General features: G+C 49.2%; 2 protein-coding genes across 4 annotated transcripts in view; one reads left to right on the top strand and one right to left on the bottom strand.

Moving 5' to 3' along the window:
• PARP12 (poly(ADP-ribose) polymerase family member 12) overlaps window positions 1-1,637 on the top strand; it is a 45,152-nt gene extending 43,515 nt beyond the window's left edge. Inside the window, exon 12 of the mRNA XM_012177236.5 lies at window positions 518-1,637. Coding sequence (XP_012032626.1) covers window positions 518-843 — 326 coding nt within the window. The 3' untranslated portion in view covers window positions 844-1,637. The remainder of the gene's footprint in view (window positions 1-517) is intronic.
• Window positions 1,638-5,274: 3,637 nt separating this feature from the next.
• Window positions 5,275-20,804, bottom strand: part of TBXAS1 (thromboxane A synthase 1) — a 167,640-nt gene continuing 152,110 nt past the window's right edge. For all 3 annotated transcript variants that reach the window (XM_060414897.1, XM_027968869.2, XM_060414898.1), the window contains 4 exons: window positions 13,705-13,796; window positions 9,006-9,143; window positions 7,074-7,236; window positions 5,275-5,503 (listed from right to left, as the gene is read on the bottom strand). In XM_060414897.1, the coding sequence (XP_060270880.1) occupies window positions 5,429-5,503; window positions 7,074-7,236; window positions 9,006-9,143; window positions 13,705-13,796 (468 nt within the window). In that variant the 3' untranslated portion in view covers window positions 5,275-5,428. The remainder of the gene's footprint in view (window positions 5,504-7,073; window positions 7,237-9,005; window positions 9,144-13,704; window positions 13,797-20,804) is intronic.

Here is a 20,804-nt window from a genome sequence, read left to right as displayed (position 1 = left end):
TGAGAGAACCTTGTAGTGGTGTGATCTGTAGTCAGCAGCTTCTCGGCCAGGTCTGTCCGTTAGCTTCAGTCTGACAGCTGTGGGGTCAGGGTGCATGGGAGCTGGTGGTAGGTTGTAAATCTGAATGTGCAGGCAGCAGCTTCCAACTCAGATTCTCATCCATGAATCTATGTATCGGGCGGTGGGTGTCTGCAGCGTGTTCTGTGGGTGGGGTCTTGGTCTTTTTCCACACTAACCCTGCGAAGTTGGGCCACAGCCCCATTTTATGGCTCAGGAAGCTGACCTTCTCCGGGAGGGAGTCAGTAGTGAGGGGCCCAGAGACCTTTAGAGTTGGAGTGACAGATCTTACTTGAAAGGAGTTTTCCATCTCAGAGTTTCATGATCCCTCTGAAGCCCTTCATGAGGAAGAAGCGGTAAAAACAGGAGCAGAGGGAGGGTAGAGGCTATAGGTCTTGCCCTGTTGGCAGGAAGTGGGCACGCCTTTTCCGGCCACAGGCTGACGCTGGTATCCTTGTAGGGAGCTACTTTGCCCGGGATGCTGCATACTCCCACCACTACAGCAAAACCGACAGCAACACCCACACCATGTTCTTGGCTCGGGTGCTGGTGGGCGAGTTCGTCCGGGGCAGCACGGCCTACGTCCGCCCCCCAATCAAGGAGGCCCAAGGCAACATCCTGTACGACAGCTGCGTGAACAGCATGTCCGAACCCTCCATCTTTGTGATCTTCGAGAAGCACCAGGCCTACCCAGAGTACATCATCCAGTACACCGCCTCCACCAAGCCCCCGGCCGCCGCCCCCGCCCTCTTCTCCTTGGCTTCTTTCTTCAGCGGCCGGCAGTGAGCACCCCGATGGTTTTATGCCTTTCTGGCTTATCTTACTTGAAATAGCTGTTTAGGGAAAGTTTTTTTTTTTTAAACAAAAAAAACTTTTAATGAACTGTTCATTTAACATTGCTTCATGATGAAGTTATGAAGATTCTTAATCTCTGGCTGATGATAATATTTTCACTTTTAAATCACTTTTGGACTCGCCAGTAATGATGGTAGGCGAATCCATTATTGCTTTTTATTCGGGTGTTAAAGTTTTATTTTTTACTCTTTGTTGACTTTGCTGCAGATCGGCATCAGGCACAGAGTTTCCAGACACTATTTTATGGATTAGTTTTAATTTGCAACAATTTCTGTCTCTTCAGTGATTTGACATTTCAGGGTCTTTGTGGCACCTAGAGTTGTTTTTTTCAGAATGACACAGTAGCCATTGGTACAGGAAGTCCTGGGTTGTGGGCCTGGCAGGGCACAGTCATTGTGTCTGTTGCGGTGTGTCTAATCCGGGCAGCATTTCTGCTGCTTCTCCTGGGCTTCTGGCCTTGAAGTTGGCCCATGTTAGACCAGTGGCTAGACCAGTTGTTAGACCAGTGGCTACTGTGTAGTGTCATTGAGTCCCTGTTGGTTTCCCTTAGTCGTGGCAGGTGACAGGAATGAGTGGCTCCCCCAGGACCTGGCCTGGCATGTGAATGCCTGCCCCTGCCTCTGCACAGAACACCCTCTGAATAAGGCTTTTATGTCCCCGTGAGATCTGAATACCTGTGCTGCAGTGTTACAGCAGAGTCTGGGAATAAAAAAATACTTATCTGACATGGGTGACAGCTGCGGTTCATTTTTCAGTGTCTGTTTATTGGGCGCCTGTGGGCTAAGTCACTTTTCTGGGTGTCAGGATAAAACAGAGCCCCTGTTTCTCGCCTCAAGGAGGGCTGTGCATGGTTTTATCATGAAGGTGATGAAGCTGAAGCTTCACAGCCCCTCATTTACTGGGGCTCCTTCTACAGCCCTCAAGGGGAACCACTGCTACCTGGCTGCATGATCATACATTTTGGTTAAACTTGAAAGTTACATATTTGTTTCTTTTTCTTTCCCTCAACTCAGGTTTCAAGCCCCACAAAACCCAGATCCACTATTATGCACTATGTTCTGGACATGGAGTGGGTGGTGTGTTCTGTGTCTCCTGCACACACAGCGGTTGGTAGGGTCTCTGACTGGGGCTGGAGGGGCTGGCAGGATGGCTCCACCTCTTGAGGCCCTCCACCCCCTCTTGGGTGGCTGTGCCCGCTGGCCTCGGTTCAGTCCTCAGCAAGGTGTCTTCCCTTCCCCTGCACCGTTCCTTTCCCTCCCTCAGCCTCCTGGTACGGTGTGTCTAGTTTCCACACGATGCCTCTGCCTGCGGTTCTCAGATCTGAGACTGCTAGGAGCTGAGTGGTGGGGAGCAGCAGGAGTGGTTTCGTTAGGGGTATGGGTGAGGAGAACAGCAGGTGATCAAATGCTCCAGGAAAGTCAAGTGAACTGTGGAGTCTGCCAAGGTCTCTACCCTTGCTGACCTTTGAGAAAGCATATTGCCACCTACCTGGACTGGACATTGAGGAAAGGGCTGGGGTCCATGAAGCTGGATTGTGGGTGGGAGTGGAGGGCAGCTATTCCTGTGGGCATGGGAGGGGAGTGGGCATTGTGATGGGAAGAAGTCAAAAAGACCTCTCAGAATTCCCATGCAAAGAGGTAGTGGGATGCAGAGCATGCTTGTGTGTGTGTGTGAGAGAGACTGACAACAAATAGTCACGAGGCTGGCTGCTTATATTCTAAGAGGCCAGACAGGGAAGGGAGCTCTGCAGGTGGGGCACTTTGGGGGAAGCATGGGGTGCTGGGGGCAGGAGGCAGGGAGAAAAAATAGCAGAAGCCACAATCACAGCGGTGGACATGGGGAGGCTCTCCTGCAACAGCCTGCACTTTGTACTGGAGGGTCAGCCTCGGTACCACATCCTTGCAGATTCCCGCTCTGTTGCCTATACAACATCAGCCCTGTGATGCTGCTCAGGTGTTGCACAGAGGAGGGGGCTGGTGATCTAGGTCAGCGTCCTCCTTTTATACATGAGGAAATGGCACAGAGGTGAAAAGACCGCCAGCAGATCTGAGTTTCAGTTTGCAAGTTGTTTGTTACATTTGAACTTCTCAACAACACAATAATTACTTTTAATAAATTCAGCTCTGTATTTTGATTCTTTGATCAAAATTATGATAGGATGGGGACCTCTCTGGTGGTACAGTGGTTAAGAATCTGCCTGCCAACGCAAGGGCCACGGGTTTGATCCCTGATCCAGGAAGATCCCACATGCCTCTCAGCAACTAAACCTGCATGTCCTAACTACTGAGCCTGTGCTCTGCAACAAGAGAAGGCCATGTGCCCACTCATTGCAGCTAAAGAAAGCCCACAGCACACACAGCTACAAAGACCTAGCATAGCCAGAAACAAAATTATAATGCTCTTTTTAAAATTTTGGAGTATAGTTGCAGAGGAACCAGAGATCGAATTCCCAACATCCGTTAGATCACAGAAAAAGCAAGAGAGTTCCAGAAAAACATCTGCTTCATTGATTATGCTAGAGCCTTTGACTGTGTGGATCACAACAAACTGGATAATTCTTAAAGAGATGGGAATACCAGACCACTTTAACCTGCCTCCTGAGAAACCTGTATGCAGATCAGGAAGCAACAGTTAGAACTGGACATGGAACAACAGACTGGTTCTAAATTGGGAAAGGAGTATGTCAAGGCTATATATTGTTACCCTGCTTATTTATATGCAGAGTACATCATGTGAAATGCTGGGCTGGATGAATAACAAGCTGGAATCAAGATTGATGGGAGAAACATCAATAACCTCAGGTGTGCAGATGACACACCCTTATGGCAGAAAGCAAAGAGGAATTAAAGAGCCTCTTGATGAAGGTGAAAGAAGAGTGAAAAAGCTGGCTTAAAACTCAACATTAAAATAATCTAAGAGCATGGCATCTGGTCCCATCACTTCATGGCAAATAGATGGGGAAAAATGGAAAGAAACAGTGGCAGACTTATTTTTGGGGGTTCCAAAATCACTGCAGATGGTGATTGCAGCCATGAAATTAAAAGAGGCTTGCTCTTTGGAAGAAAAGCTATGACAAACCTAGATGGCACATTGAAAAGCAGAGACATGACTTTGCCAACAAAGGTCTGTATAGTCAAAGCTATGGTTTTTCCAGTAGTCATGTATGGTTGTGAGAGTAGGACCATAAAGAAAGCTAAGCACTGAAGAATTGATGCTTTTGAACTGTGATGTTGGAGAAGACTCTTGATAGTCCCTTGGACTGCAAGGAGAGCCAAACAGTCTATCCTAAAGGAAATCAGTCCTGAATATTCATTGGAAGGACTGATGCTGAAGCTCTAGTACTTTGGCCACCTGATGCAAAGAGCTGACTCATTGGAAAAGACCCCGATGCTGGGAAAAATTGAAGGCAGGAGAAGAAGGGGACAACAGAGGATGAGATGGTTGGGTGGCATCACTGACTCAATGGACATGAGTTTGAGCAAGTTCCAGGAGACGGTGAAGGACAAGGAAGCCTGGTGTGCTTCAGTCCATGGGGTCACAAAGAGTTGGACATGACTGATCAGCAACAGCAGTTGCTTTACAATGTTGTGTTACTTTCTACTGTACAGCAAAATTAATCAGCTGTACATAGACATACAACCTCTCCCTTTTTAACTTCCTCCCCATTCAGGTCACCACAGAGCATTAAGATAGGATATTCTTCAAAAGAAAAAGTACATTTTGGCCTCATCACTTTTCTGTGTATTGAAACTTAGAATGTTGGTAGTACTCTGCCTAGAAAAATCAAAAGCATAATAAAGCTTTTGAACCACTTTTAAAGTTGAGCTTCTGGTCAACATTATTCTCTTAAGTTAAACATCACAATGCACCAGACACTGAAAAGACCCCCATACTTGGGCCATCAGGACCGCTTGAGCATCTGTGTCTCCTACCGTATAGATGCCTTCCATCCTGAGGCCGGAATTTCTTCCAAAACCCCAAGTTCTCAGTCATTTTGTCCAAACTGTGTTTTAACTCATTTAGCACCAGTCTTTTATTGAGAGGAGGATCTGTTTTTTAAACACCATTAGCAAAGTCAAAACTAAGTGCTGCTGCTACAACTAAGTCACTTCAGTCGTGTCTGACTCTGTGCGACCCCTTAGACGGCAGCCCACCAGGCTCCCCCGTCCCTGGGATTCTCCAGGCAAGAACACGAGTGGGTTGCCATTTCCTTCTCCAATGCATGAAAGTGAAAAGTGAAAGTGACGTTGCTCAGTCGTGTCTGACTCTTCGAGACCCTGTGGACCGCAGCCCACCAGGCTCCTCCATCGGGATTTTCCAGGCAAGAGTACTGGAGTGGGGTGCCATCGCCTTCTCTGAAACTAAATGCAACACACATTTATTAAGAATTTAGAAAATGTTACATAAATGACCACTTTTATATTCATAGGCCAGGCATGCTTTCAGCTGCTTCTTTGGTGTTCTAACAAAAATCCACATTTCCACACGAGGATTTTCTTTGGATGAGAAGGTGGTGTCAGCGGGAGACGATTCTGATGTAGACACCATTTTTTGGACCTAGGGCAGATTTGGATTCTAGCTGCAGTGGTACCTAAAATAGAGGAAATTAAGATATCTGTCAGAATTAACCCTGTTGATGAGAAAGTTCCCTGGGAATGGGCCTGAGGCAGGTGGTGGGAATTGGGCTGAGGGCTGAGGGAGGGCAGGTCTGAGAGTGAGCAAAGTGGCCTCCCCAGGGGGACTCAGAGGCCACAGAGTCGTGTCTCGGGCCTGGTTTTGGACAGGGACTCACCCCTTTCCTATGTTAATAACGTCCCACAGAGGAAAGTGAAAGTTGCTTAGTTGTGTCTGACTCATTGCAACTCCATGGACTGTAGCCTGCCAGGCTCCTCTGTCCATGGAATTCTCCAGGCCAGAATACTGGAGTGGGTAGCCATTCCTTTCTTCAGGAGATCTTCCCAACCTAGGGATTGAACCTAGGTATCGCACCTTGCAGGTGAATTCTTTACCAACTGAGCCGCCAGGGAGGTCCCAAAATACTGGAGTGGGTAGCCTGTACCTCCTCAGGGAATTTTCCTGACCTAGGAATCAAACAGGGGTCTCCGCCATTGCAGGTGGATTCTTTACCAGCTGAGCTACCAGGGAATCTCGCAGAGGAGGGGTCCCCCAGTTATCCTTCTAGCAAGCCTGCTTGTAAGGTGGGAGCAGAGCACTGCAAATGAAAACATACAGGTTCAGGGAGGCCACCCGACCTGCCCAAGGGCACAGAGTGCCAAGTGGTGAATGAAACCCCAGACCTTCCTCATATCTCATCTCTCACCCTGGGGCCCAGCCAGAAACTGAGTAGGACCCCCTTTCCCTTTCTCAAGGGCTTGAGGGGAGCTTCCTGCTGAAAGTCCGCTGCCATTCAGAAGGCTTTCCTTATGTCCAATTTAGGCAGATCGATGGTGGGATGGAGATTAGGAAGAAAAGCCACAGAATTACTCTAGAAGTAGGGTATCCTCTACAGCTGTATGTGAAAGGACTGTTCAGTGGCTACCATGGGACCTCCAGGAAGAGAAGTGCTACCAGGCCTTAGTGCTGGGGCAGGCAGGCTTTCCGATCGTGTCTTTGAGTCCTGATGGAAGACCAGTTAGAGGCTCAAGAAACAAGATGATCTAGACTTGTCCTATCCCCTGTGGCAGCCACTAGTGAAAGTGGGTACTGAGTGCTTGAAGTGTGGTTAATGCAAATGAGGGGCTGAATTTTTAATTGTGTTGATTAATTAATAACATAAACAGCAAAGTGTGGCTAGTGGCTGTAATACCAGACAGTGCAGGTATGGAGCACACTTGAAACAGGACTTCAAAAGAAGTAGCAGTCTGCTATGGCTGGCAAAGTCGTCAGGGAGGGCTTCCTGGAGGAACTGGCACCTGGGGTAGGGCTAGGAATGGGAGACGCCTTGTGTGCAGGACTTCTCAGGGGCCACTTCGGGGTCTGAGGGAACACCAATCTGTATTCGGAGGATGGGATTAGACTGGGGGTGGGGAAGGGGGAGGGATGGCATTCCGGAAAGGGAAGCGGCCTGAGCAGGCAGGAGGTGCGGCGGGTGGAAGGCTCTTGGAGTGGGAAGTTGGGGAGCAGTGGGTACCCCTGTGCCCGGAGCAGCGGGCGGGGCTCACCTGCGTCTCAGGACAGGCTTCGAACCGGAACTTGCGCAGGACGTGGAGCAGCGTCAGCTTGAGCTCCAGGAGCCCCAGCCGCACCCCGAGGCAGCTCCGGGGGCCCGCCCCGAAAGGCAGGTACGTGTAGGGCTGCTGGCGCTGTTGAGCCTCGGCCGTGAACCTGCAGGGCAGCACGATCAGGGTGGGCCTGGAACACCGGCGCCCTACACAGAGCTTCACGCTCCTCCTACCAGGCAAGTGGGGCCTCAACCCTCCACCCCACTGTGCCTGGCGCCCCGCCCCCAGGGGTCTGCAGGATCGGTTTCTGCTGGACCCGTCAGTCCCCAAGGCTCCGGAGCAGGTGGCCACCCTTCCACATGGTGCAGTCCGGGCTCCGCTCCTCCTGTCCTGCCAAGCCCTCCAGACACTGTTGAATTCAAAGAATCACCGGGAACATCAACTTTGCCCTCTCTGCCTCTCCTTATGAATTCACTGCGTGGTTAATGTGCCAGAAGACTCACTAGAATCCGGGATGAAAGTCTCCAAGAAACCACAGCCCTAGCTTCACCTGTGGCTCCAGTTTCCCCAGCACCCAGAGGGTGACCCTAGCCGGCCGGCACCCACTTCCTAAGCAGAGTCCCTGGGCACCAGCCCCCTCTGACGGCCTTGTCCTACCAGTTTGTCTCTTGATGCCATGATGGGAGCTGTCTGCCTGCCCACATTTGCCTTTCTGGTTCAAGAACGCAACTTGAACCTCTGGTGGTGGCAGTATTTGACTCACTGGAGCTCTTCTTCAGCTCCAAATGACAACATTTGCCACACGTGTTCCATGAGAGTAACGCTAGGTGACAACCACTATTTTGTAATAGTGGCCAGCTCACTTATTACTGCCTCTGGAACTTATGGGCCCAAGAATCTTTGACCCACTTTTCATGTTAAGGCACTTTTTGTTTTCAAGTGAAGTCACTCAATCGTGTCCGACTCCTTGCGATCGCATGGACTGTAGCCTGCTAGTCTCCTTTGTCCCTGGAATTCTCCAGGCAAGGATACTGGAGTGGATTGCCATTTCCTTCTCCAGGGGATCTTCCCGACCCAGGGATCCAGCTCAGGTCTCCTGCACTGTGGGCGGGACTCTTTACTGCCTGAGCCACCAGGGAAGCCCTTTTTGTTTCAAGGCCATTTGTTTTCAAAGGTGATGCTGTAAACCCTGCAGCTGCTGTTTCTGTGTCTGGATCTCTACCGTAATTCCAGGAGCTGCTGAGCAGCACAGTGTTGCTTATCTGGGCGCTTCTGCCATGGTTTCCTAGGGACCGGGGTTGTAGAGTCAGGGCTGTGTTAACAGGAAGATGGAGCCACTAACGGTGGAAACACAGCTGCCAGCTGGCCAGCCCCTCACTTGCCAGATCAACCAGGAGGCGGCATGCATCCACTCTCATGAGGAGGAAGTGCAGATGCCTGCTCAGACATTTTAAATTGGGAGTCTGGAAATGAAATTTAGACAATGGACCAAATCCATGCAGGGGACAGAAGGGAGTGTTCAGGTCTACCATGTTAGCATAGCTGGGCTTCATGAATTCCTGAAGAAATTGTTGATACTCTTGTTTTGGAACAGGCATTCAATTTTTAAAAAAGGAAGTGATATCCTGCTACATCTTAATGTGTTTCTGAAAGGTGTCCTGTTTCTTGGTGTGAACAAACAGTGGACACCCACCTGAAAGTGCCTTGTAACTTGCACTCAGTGCTATGGAAATGGCTAAACCTCTGGATTGTGTTTTGAGCTCTTCAAAAATGGTACACTTAGTTCCTTTAGAAATTATGCCTCAAAAACTTCTCTCTGATTGCTGCAGCTTTTGACTTTGGGGGCACTTCACTAAGTCTCTGTCCCCTGGCCGCTGCCCCCAATCCTCACACTCACTCCCCCACCAGCCCTCTTGGGAGGGCAGTACTCACCTCTCGGGGTTGAAGTTCTCGGGGTTCGGCCAGTGCTCAGGGTTGTAGTGCAGAGCGCCCACGGCTGTCTCCAGCACGGCGCCTGCGGGAATGCGCTGGCCCAGCACCTCGCAGTCCTGTGCCGCCACCCGCGTGAACCTGCAGGGACACACAGGTCACCCCCGCCTTGAGGCAGCGCAGAGACAAGATGGAGAGCCCGGGGTGGGGGTGAGGGCGGCTGTGCTGGGGCTCATGTCTGCAGTGTGGGAGGGGGCTGGCGGATGGGAGGTCCAGTCTTCTTCCTGGGGTGACCCGGACAGGGACCAACCCTCACCCCAACCCCACCCCAGCTTTGGCTATTAACCCTACGTTGTTCTGGACCCTGGAGTCTCTAGGTTCATCCATCCCTTCCTTCAGCCTGAAGAACCTGTCTTATGCCTGGTGTTGAGGGGCACGAGAGCCTCGGTACTGGAAGCCGTGCAGGGATCGTCCCCCAGCCACCATGCCTTCTTCTTCCCATTCCTGTCGGGGCCACACCCTTGCTTTACCTACAGGAAATTTGGGTTTGCACATTGTTCCCCTTCATTGTCTGTGTGGCTGTGGAGAACTTCTACTGGAGAGGAAAGCATCTTGATCAGATTGTTTCTTTTGCCAAATGACAATGGCTTAATACCATTTACGTCTTATTTGAAAAGGCTAGACCATATGTGTCTGCCTATGAACATAATGTTTACGGAAGAATACCTAAACTTCTACCATAACCTCCCGTAAGGGGTGGTGCTAGGGCAGAGGATGGTGGGGGACCAGGGAGGGGGGCCAACTTTTTCTTTGGATCCTTCTGTATTTCTTCATTCTTAAGTATAAGCAATTTTATTTTGGTAATTTTAAAAATTAAAAATAATTTATGCTGGCTTTTACTTCAGGTTGCAGAACTAGGTTTCCCTAAATATCTCAGAGGAGATAAAGTTATTACACAAATCACTGTTGTACCCCGTTCCTGCTTGTAAAAGAAATTAAGAGTAACTCATGGCTCCCTGCTGCATCTGCCACTCTGTCACGAGCCTTCACTATATCAGGAACGTGAAAGGCCAAGGCTGTGAGACTCCTAAGCAACGAATGCAATTATCGTGTGCTTAGAACTGGCCACAAAACACTCTTGCTCTAATCGGAGCAGGCGGCGGCTCCGATGTGTGCACCCTCAGTCCTAGGGGAGCAGATAAGGGTATACCCCAACCTCCTTCCTTTTCAGTTACCAGAAAGAGCTTGGATCTAAAGGCAATACCCCCTAAAAGCCAGAAAAGGGGGCCTTCCCTTCTGTACATCGTCCGGCCTCCTATCTGGCTAGACTAGGTCGCATTTTTTGTTTGTTCAGTTGCTAGGTCATGTCCAACTCTGTGATCCCAAGAACTGCAGCACACCAGGCTTCCCTGTCCTTTCCTGTCTCCCGGAGCTTGCTCAAACTCATGTCCATTGAGTTGGTGATGCCATCCAATCATCTCATCCTCTACTGTCCCCTTTTCCTCCTGCCCTCAATCTTTCCCAGCATCAGGGTCTTTTCCAATGAGTGGACTCTTTGCATCAGGTGGCCAAAATATTGGTGCTGCATACCAGGCCAGAATCTGCTGAATTATACTGCATAGATTCCTGGATTGACATGAATAATTCTTCAAAGAGAATTGTTAAATTTTCCACAAAGGCAATTTTGAGGGTTTAGGTTTTTAGGAATAAGGGTATCAGTCAAATGTGTCAGTGCTTGGGAAAAGTCAAGCGTTTTTCTGAGATGAAAATAATAAAGTAAAAAAAATTAAAAAGCAAAATTCTGTGTTCACCCCCCAGATCCTATGCCTGGGCTAAAGCAAATGGGCCTCTTTTCTGCCTCTCTCACTTCTGTTTGATGACAGAAGTCAACAGAGTGATTGGGTTTAAACCACCAGTGGAGTAGGTCTGGAGGAAGGGAGACCATGGCTTGCCTGAGACTGGAGCCAGACTGGGTGGAGGCCATTCAACTCAAATGCTTCTTGTTCTTTACTTCATACCTCACGTGACACCCTGCCTGCAGGGGTACCGTGTTTCCGTCTGCTGTCTCACTTCCCAACACCGCCGGAGTAGGCAGAGCGGGTGTCGCGTGCCCTCTAAAGGCACAGGAAACAGAAGCCCAGGACAGCCCGGAGCTTACCCAGGATCACACAGTAAACTATTGGCAGGACCGAGACTGTCTTGACTTTCCGTCCAGGCTGGCTCTGTCATTAGGGAAACCTGGATCTATTTTTTTTATATAGTGGGAATTTTAACAAATCCATCTAGATACCCTGGGTTCTGTCCTGCCCTCAGGTGAGATCGCAGCATCCTGGTTCCCTAGAACAATGCCTTCACTGACTTCCTTTTACACTTTGCTACTTATAAAAGATCAGGAGGAGAATTGCCTGCAGAATTTTAGTGCTGAAGAGACTGTGGACTTTGTCGCTCAACATGTCATCTATGCAAGGTCTCATGTGATGAATGCTTGATTGACTTTAGATCCGGGAAATGATGTGTCTTTGATCAGTTTCTACACTTTCCTCCCAACAGAGAACAGGATGGTTCAACTCAACCAATTTTCCTCTCTCCTGGGAGCCTCAGCCACCAAGCCTGACCCCCGTTGTCACCATCTCTTGTGTCCTGTCAAGGATTCTTTCCTCTGAAAGGTCTTTGATCTGTTATATCACTGAATGTCTTATTTTGAATTTCATGTGTATAGCAGCTGCCCACAGTTCCCTTGGAAGGAAGCTGATGTAAATCATTAAAAAACGAAAACAAAAACAAAAAATAGACCGGATGAGTTTGCTCTGAGGCTCCCAAGGAAGTAAGGTAAGGCCTGTGAAATTGGGTCTTTTATATTTTTTGGCCACTCAGCGTGCAGACTGTTAGTTTCCCAACAAGGGATCGAACCTGTGCCCCCTGTGGTGGAATTGCAGAGTCTTAACCACTGGACCGCCAGGGAAGGCTCAGGATCAGGTCTTAATACTGGTGTCAGCAGAGCAACGAGGCGAGCCCTGGCCTTCCTGTCTGCTCCTGGACCAGGAAGACTGAAAGCATGTGTGCCTGAGAAGGATGTGATTTGACTCACACCCTGGGAATTCTCTCTTGGCTCTGGGTCTGAACGTTTTGGACAATGTCTACAATCACACTCGCTAGGATATTTTCGGTTTGGAATATAATTTTGAGATACCTTCACATCATCCACATTTTCTCTTTTTAAAATGGCAAAAGTTACCTCCATATGGTTTATGCGGTACAATGCTTCCTAGAGATGCAGAGTAGAATTTGTAAGTTACATGCTTTGGGTTGCCTCTGTTCCTAGAGCCTGAGCTCTGGCAACGTTTCACTCTCTAAGGGTCTGGAGACCCAAGTTAAGACCCTGTGCTCCATGGGCCGCCTCTGAAACTCAGGGTAGTCCTCAGTTAGATTCAGTCAGCTTGCCTTCACTGATGAAGCTTGCTTTAATTGTTGCTACACAACAACCTGCACGTACTGTAAGGACCAGGCAGCTTCAACAGTAAGGTATTTTCCCACGTTTTTTTTTTTTTTTTTCAGGAACTTGGAGACAGCTCTGTCTAGTTGGAGCTTGAGCCAGTTAAGACTGGTTAAGACCTCTGACGCTCCAACTGGGCATGTGCAAGTGGCTTCTTGCTGACCTTTTGACCTCAGAGGGCTCAAAACTATCCTTTGTTTTGACGCTAAGGCCACCATATTCTGAACTTGCTTCCCATGGAGGCACCTATAGCTTCCTTGCACCTGCTTAGAACTACAATTGCCTCACCTTTTTCTCATCTCCAGTCATTACCTTTCCCCATGCTCCTCAGCTGCCGCTTTATCCCAGGAATACCTGGGCCCCTTGACATGGGGGAGGCAGCCTGGAGATTTGTTCTGTCTCCACGCTTGGCTGCCTTGTGAACGTGTCTGTTCTCTGCTAAAAACCTCAGCATCTCAGCTCTTGGCTTACTGTGATTGGGGCGAATGAGCCTGGAATTTGGTAGCATCTCATTTAGGGGGAATTTGAAAGAAGCAGAAGACCTGATTCCTGCTCTCAAGGCATTTACAGGTTGGTGTGGCTGGATGTACTTTGGTGAAATGTTGCAGAGCAGTTGAAAAGTGTCCAAAAATATAATATGAAGTAGAGTCAGTGTGCAGAGTGCTGTGGTGGGGAGAGAGCCAGTGGGGAACAGGTGAGGCTGGCTGAGTCAGGCCTCCTGGAGCACTAAGTCCTGGGTGGGAGCTCTGAGGATGCGGTGGGGTGCGGATCGTTGGAGAGAATGAAGGAGCATCCCAAGCCTTGGACGCTCCCCTCTGGACTGTCAACTCCAAAGGCAGATGCTTCATCTGTTTTGGCTGATTTCCCAGCGCGTGGCGTAAAGTAGATGCTTAATAAGTAGCTGGTGAATGAATGCGTAACAGGCCAGGGAAACAGCAGAAGTCATCTGAGTCTAGGAGGCCAAAGAGATTGGCTTGGATTGGGGAGGAAGGTCGTGTTAAGAAAACAGCAATGACGCTTTGCAAAGATAGTTAACATATAGGAATATAGGCCGGACATTTACTTCCATGGTGACCATGTGTCAGGCATGGTGTCCAGTGCCCCCCGGAGATGACCCCCAATACTCAGACCTTCCCCTGCAGGAGCTTGGGTCCAGCATTCTTCACAACACAGGTGGTGACAGACTGAAGACCTGGGGTGCAGGCTTACCTGAAAGCCGGTGGATACATCCTCAAGGTCTCTTTAATCACCATGTCCAAGTAGGGCAGACCTTCCTGGAGGCTGCAGTACTCAGGGGCTGGCTGAAGGAGGGGTGGTGACAAAGGAGGAACGCTGAGTTAGATCGCGCCACACAGCTTTCAGTCTTTCCCACTAACTTTAGAGCCCAGCTTCAATGCTCACAAACGCTTACATGGAAACCCCATGAGATGAAACATGATCCCATCCAAATGGCATTAGATTAGCACTCCACAGAACAGGCTGCATAGTCTATTACGCTGGTTTCACGGTGCTGAGCGTTACTGAAGACCAGCAGGCCTGGGACTGCAGGGCCTCTGGGTGTCAGACGTGTGTTATAAAACAACGGTGGCCGCTGCCCTGCTAACGATTATTGAGAGTGGATGATGTGGCAGGCTACGTATTGTACACACTCATGATAAAAGAAATTTTTTCATATCAAGATATAGGGAAGTCATTCTGGCTTTATACATGAGTTCACTTGAATTTTACGCTAACTAAAGTAGCCCCTTTGTGGCCTGTCAAACATACACTGTACAACTGCTTCAATTATTAAAGAAACCAGCACATTGACCAGGAGCAAAGAATGTCTGTGTTAAAAATAAAGATTAAATGCCTTTCTTCCTGGGAAGCCAATGCTGATTCTCCTTTGATGATAAGACTCCCTTCCCAGGTGCCAAGGCCATGTTGACTTGCTATGTATGCACTGGTCTTTTTGTTTTTTTTTTTTGAAACCTTGAAGAAATGTAACCCTGACTTGTTTAATGTTCTTTGTTCTGATGAGACATAAAACTGGGCTGAAAACCCTACTTCTCCAGAGCAGTTTCTCAGAGTAATCTGGGAAGCGGGCTTCTGGACTAGTTTGGCTCAAATAAAACTCTTTTCTATTCTTATTAGTGATCATATATTGATTATTTTTGTCAACACTTGTCCTCTAGCAAATCTCAGGGAGGTTGCCACAGGGTAGTAATGGGCACATCATAAAGTTAAAAGACAAATTAGTAAAATAGCAAAACAAAAACAACGGCTATGTCTAGAAAGGATCAATGATAACAAAAACTCGAAACGAAAGATAGCACTAAGTCATGTCCGACTCTTGCGACCTATGGACTGTAGCCTGCCAGGCTCCTCTGTCCTTGGATTTTCCAAGCCGGAATATGGGAGTGGGTTGCCATTTCCTTCTCCAGGGGATCTTCCCAACCCAGGAATCAAACCCAGGTCTCCAGCATTGCCGGCAGATTCTTTACCAACTGAGCTATGCAGGAAGCCCCAAAACTCCAAGAGCTACAGTAAATCAGTAAGAAAAGAAACTCATCAGAAAAGTGGTCAAGAGAAATGAAGAGGCAACAAGTATGAGTCGCCTTGATGAAAAATACAAATTGATAGTATGAGATTTGGTTTTCACTCATCAGATTATAAAAAGCTGGAAAATATTGGTTAGGGCAAAGGTGTGGAGAAGCGCAACTCCAGCACCCAGTGTTGGGGAGCCCTAACATCCCCTGGATGACTTCCACGGGCAACGCTGTCACTCTCTGCCATCACCCCACGATGCGAGGAAGGGGTGATAGTGAATTGGCGGGATGTTGAGAAGCTAGGTGTGGGCACCCCGTGGGTGGGATGAGTTAGGGCAGCGTTATAGAAGTTTGTTAGCTGCTGTGCTGTTTGGAGGATATCCGCCCCCCCCCCCCAATTTCTCCTATCCTGTCTGTCCACTCCCTACAGTGCTTGAGCGAAGTTACCTGCTTGATGACAGTCTCATCTTTTTAAATTAGTCGCGGGCATGCTCAGTAGCTAAGCTGTGTTCGACTCTGGTCAGACTCTTTGTGACCCCATGGACTGTAGCCCACCAGGCTCCTTCCTCTATCCATGGGAATACTGGAATGGATTACCATTTCCTCCTCTAGGGGATCTCCCTGACACAGGGACTAAACCCACATATCCCATGCTTCCTACATTGGCAGGTGGGTTCTTTACAACTCGTGCTACCTGGGAAGTCGTAAGTCAGTTACTGATGTTCAAAGAGAAGTCCTCAGTTTGGGAGGACTTTTCTTCTTCTCTTCTTTGGCTTGCTTCTGTCTTCCCCTCTCAGGACAGCAGGGGGCAGCACTTGAGGCAAGTCCATTCTGCAGGCCCCATCTTACCCCTGGGAGCTGCTCACAAGCCTGCAGTGGCCGCCTTGCATGGGGTCTAAACCAGTGATTGTAAGAGAGAACTCCCTGGATCAGCAACATCAGGGTTGCCTTAGAAACACCTGTCCTTGGGTAGTATCACACACCAGGACAGAAGCAAAACTCTAAGGTAAGGCCAATAGGCAGTCCCCATGAGGGAGGGGACCAGGCTGGCGGAAGCAAATGTGCAAGCACTAAATGCTTAGTGTGCAAGGCGCAGACAGGCAGAGGGGAGAGTGACGGGCCAGAACATGAGGAGTTCTGAAGTCCATGGTAAATACCGTAGCTAATCTGTTAAAGACTATAGCTGTTCAATATACGGTGGCCATTAGTGCATAAACTACTGCTGAGTGAAAAATGTCCGTGGTGGCTGAGATGGTGAAGCGTCTGTCTGCAACAAGGGAGACCCCTGTTGGATCCCTGGGTCGGGAAGATCCCCTGGAGGAGAGAATAGCAACCTACTCGAGTATTCTCGCCTGGAAAATTCCGTGGACAGAGGAGCTGGGTGGGCTACAGTCCACAGGATCACAAAGAGTTGGACACGACTGGGTGACTAACACACACACAGACACACACACACACACAGACACACACACACACACACACACACAAAGTCAAGTTGCTGAAAACATGTGCAGCCTAATGTTTACAAATTTGAAAGGCAAAAATGAAAACAGTTGGCTTTCCCAACATTCTCCGTCTTCATTTCTGAGAACTGTTTCTTTAGAAGGTTGTCTCCTGACCCCACACTTCTACCTCCATCCCAGGCCACCAGGGCCGCCCGATACACACATGGCTGGGGAAAGGGGCTCTAATGCTTGGGGTTTAATACTCTGTGGTTCCCAAGTGGAGATTCTTCTTCTTTTTTTTTTTTTTTTAATTTTTATTGAATTTGTCACAATACTATTTCTATTTTATATTTTGATTTTTTTTTTTCTGGCTGTTGAGGCATGTGGGATCTTAGCTTCCAGACCAGGGAGGGAATCCACACCCCTTGCGTTGGAAGGTGAAGTCTTAACTCTGGACTGCCAGGGGAGTCCCCTGGGGAGATTCTTAGTCACCATATCTTTGAATTTGTGTTTAGGGAGCAGAGTCAGAGGGGATACTGGAGCAGGCACTGGGGCCTGGAGCCTCACCCATGAGGCCTCCCACCTTGGCTTCTTCCCCAGGGCGGGTTCTCAGCTGTCTGCTTTCCTGCCCCTGGTGCCCTGGGCCCAGCCTGGCCACCCTTCTCTGCTTTCCCTTTGACCACCATTGCCCTCCATTCCTCAGGGGCCTAGGCTCAGGTGTGAAGGTAGGCATGGGTGCTGTCACCCTGAAGCATCTTGGAGTGGGCATGGTGTTGGCCATCCCTGCCCTGGGCAGGCAGCATTGTGGCTGTGTGTTGGCCTGGGCAAGCCTCTGCCCACTCCTGGTCTAATACTGCATGTTTCCTGGCACAGGAGTTTAAAGATCTTTGGCGAGTGACAGCCTATTGTGGGTTTGGGGGCTGGATCTGGGAAGGAGGGACACCTGGCTCATCTTGCCTAGACCCTGCCGCAGGGTCTTGGGGTGCCATCCTGTAGGCGGGCTTGGTGGCTGGAAGTGGGGCCGAGATCCCAGGCTCCTGACTCTCTCAACTCATCTTGTACCCCCACACTCTGGGGGAACCTGGCGCACCCCCTCATCTTCCTTCCAATCTTGAGGACTTTGGTTTGTCTTTATCTCTTCTGGCCCATGAGTCACAAAATACTAGTTACGTAATTTCAGTGGTTCTGCATGTGAGTTAAATGCTCTGATATTACCATTTAAAAGTGGCATTGCGTGATCCAGAGATGAGTGGTAAAATTCACACTGATAATTTAAAATTTAGAGTTTTCTTTACTTAGACTGGTGTTAAATAGAAAATAAAACACACTGTGATAATTTGAGAGATGGGAGAAGAAAGGAAGAGCCTTTCTATGTACCGTTAACGGCACTTTCCCTTGCTTTTTTCCATTTGGCGTCAGGTTGGACAAATTACATAGTCAGCCCTGCAGGCCACCGTTGATTGGCTCACGAGTGGGGCTCTGACGTGAAAGTGTCTGCCTGGACTTTTGGACCTAGGCAGAGGAAAAAGGAGTTTTTCTCCAGCAGCTGGAAGCTGAACACAGGTGAGTCATGATCTCTTGGTGGCCATGTACCGCCATGCGGATTAATGAGCAGTAAACACGTTTGCCATGAGAAAGAAGCAATGAATTAGATGTGCAGAGAACCACAGGCAAAGGACAGAGTCCATTTCCTTGTGTCCTGTTTGCCATCTGCTCCTGGCAAGGAGCCCTGTGGGTGGCGTCTCAGTACCCTTCCAGCAAGTTCTCATTTTTGACCTAACTTAGTGACAGCCGAATTCTGTTATCTGCAAAGAAAGGAGTCTTAACAAATGCAGACATGTAAAAAGCCAAAACAGAACAGTGGTACTGTTCACCCAAATGTAGAACTATATCTCAAAAAAGAAAAGGAAACCAGACTTAGGAGTAGCATCCCTAGCAAGGCCATGGTATTGGTTACTCAACCAAAGTGTCTGGCCGGAAGCTGTCAGCACTCGGAAGGGAACTTTTTAAGATAGGCCAAGAGTAATTTGTATTGTGAGGTCAAGTCTTCATTTATTCTTTTCCCCATGAGCTTTTTTTTAAAAATCACTATTTCTTAGCTTTGGGCTCAAGATGCATACGGACATCAGCGTGTTGGCCCAGCAGTTCTTGACACGCTTGAACGTTAGACACAGCCCGGAGGCTTTTAGTTTATAAGGATGTTTGATCCCTGGCCCCTCAGGGGTTTGACTGTTGGTCCAGGGTGGGGCCTGGATGCTGGTGTCGTGCATGCAAGGGGGTGAGACCGCTGCAGACTATCTGACCTGCCCTAGTGATCTTTTCTGCATGGATGTACGGATGTGGTTGAAGGGGGGCGCTCAGGTCTCAGCTTTTTAACCAAACCCAGGCGAGGCAGTCCCCACCCACCCATTCAGACTCCCCTTCACCCCTTAGAACCTGGTTCCCACGCCGCACCACCGCCCACCCCCTCCCCACCCCCGCGCCGCGCCTCCTGGGGCGGAGGTGTCCTGAGCCAGCCCGGCCAGCAGAGGGCAGCAAGCGTATGGCAAATGGGGACTCCCCGGGAGGGAACCTGCGCTTCTGCTCAAACTGAACCCAAAAGGACCTCAGCAGTCTTGAATCCAAATTCTTCACAATAGAGACGAAAAACGTGAGAGGATGTCCGGGATTTAAAAACCAAAAAAGAAAATGGCAGAGTAGGGGAGGGCGGGGGAACCGAAATGACCGCCGTTGACACTTGTTGAAGCTGAGTGATGGGTACACAGGGGTTCACTTAGCTTTTCTTCCAACTTATATAGCTTAAAGTTTTCCTTCATAAGAAATTAAGGTAGTAGATAGAAATTTAAATAACAATAGAGCGTGGAACAGCCTATGTAAAGACTCTGAGATGCGTGAAAGAATCTGAAATGGTTGTGTTAGGCTGGCTGAGTGGGAGGGGGGCTGTTCTGGGATGTCTTGGAGGCTAGAGAGCAGAGCTCCAGGCACAGAAGACAGAAGGGCCTCTGTACAGGACACCCAGGTCTGGGGCAGACTTGAACGAAATGCAGCAGGCATGGATCATGGTGGGGGAAATGAAATGGAAGAGGTGGCATGTTTTTCTTTTCCATCTAGAAAAAAAAAAAGGACACATTAAAAAAATGGGGGTGGGGGGCTTCCCTGGTGTTCTAGTGGCTAAGACTCCACGCTCCTGACACAGGAGTTCCAGGTTCGATCCCTGGTCAGGGAACTAGGTCCCACATGTCTCAACTAAGACCCTGGGCAGCCAAATTAAAAAAAAAATTTTTTTTAATGGGGGTGGGAGTAGAATTTATTTGAAGTAAAAGAGAAAGAAAGGAAAGTTTAGTCAAGGAAGTGGTTTTCCTTGGAAGAAAAAGTTGGTGAGCTCGGCCCAGATGTTTAAATAGAAGCGAAGGCCTTGCAGGGAAGAGCCTGGGGAGCTGGGGCTGAGATTTGCACTAGTCAGCCCTGGGCTGTCCCCCTCGGCCGGCTCAGACCCTCTGTCTGCGCTGGCAAGGGCTGAGGGGGTCTGCTTGGCCTGGAGTGTTGGGGCACTTGCGGGGAGTGGGATCTGAGCAGAGTATTTTAAGCCAGGAAGCACTTTAAGCATTTGGGTTTCCAAGAGATAATGTTAAAACTGGATCCCCAAGGGTACCCACTCCCCTCAAAGCCTGTAACACAGGCCAGGTTACCAGAGTTAAGCACTGGGAGAGCCCTTACAATCAATCTGCCTCTCACCCCACGAGGATGCCCCTGCAGCCTCTCTGGCTGGCCTGGGCCAGGCCTCAGGGTGGTCATCCTGTCCCGCCAGGGATTCTGCCCTGCGTCCATTGCCCAGCAGCCCTGGCCTTGGGCCAGTCACCAAGGCAACATCAACATGTCTCCTGGTCTCTGAGTTTCAGGTCCTAATGTTTCCCCACCCATCTCTTGGAGCAGAGCCAACGAGATGGTAAAGGTGAAAGGTCTCTGGAAACTAAGGTACCAAACAGGCAGACAGGACTTCTGTTTAAACATAATATTCAGAGGCCAGGAGCACATTTCATCATGAGGCCTTCTGTTCTCCATGTTAAACTACCCTGGAAGGATGTGTCAAGGAGGAAAGCCATTCTACAATCTTACAGAATCCTGTTCAGTGGGCACCAGTTCTGCAAAACAAGTAACTGTACCCTTAGATGGGCTTCCCAGGTGGTGCTAGTGGTAAGAACCCACCTGCCAATGCAGGAGACGTAAGAGACATGGGTTCGATCCCTGGGTTGGGAAGATCCCCTGGAGGAGGGCACGGCAATCCACTCGAGTATGCTAACTTGGAGAATCCCATGGCAGAGGAGCCTGGAGGGCT

The sequence above is a fragment of the Ovis aries genome, chromosome 4 (genome assembly GCF_016772045.2).
Source record: "Ovis aries strain OAR_USU_Benz2616 breed Rambouillet chromosome 4, ARS-UI_Ramb_v3.0, whole genome shotgun sequence".
NCBI lineage: Eukaryota > Metazoa > Chordata > Mammalia > Artiodactyla > Bovidae > Ovis > Ovis aries.
This window is presented reverse-complemented; position numbering and strand designations above follow the sequence as displayed.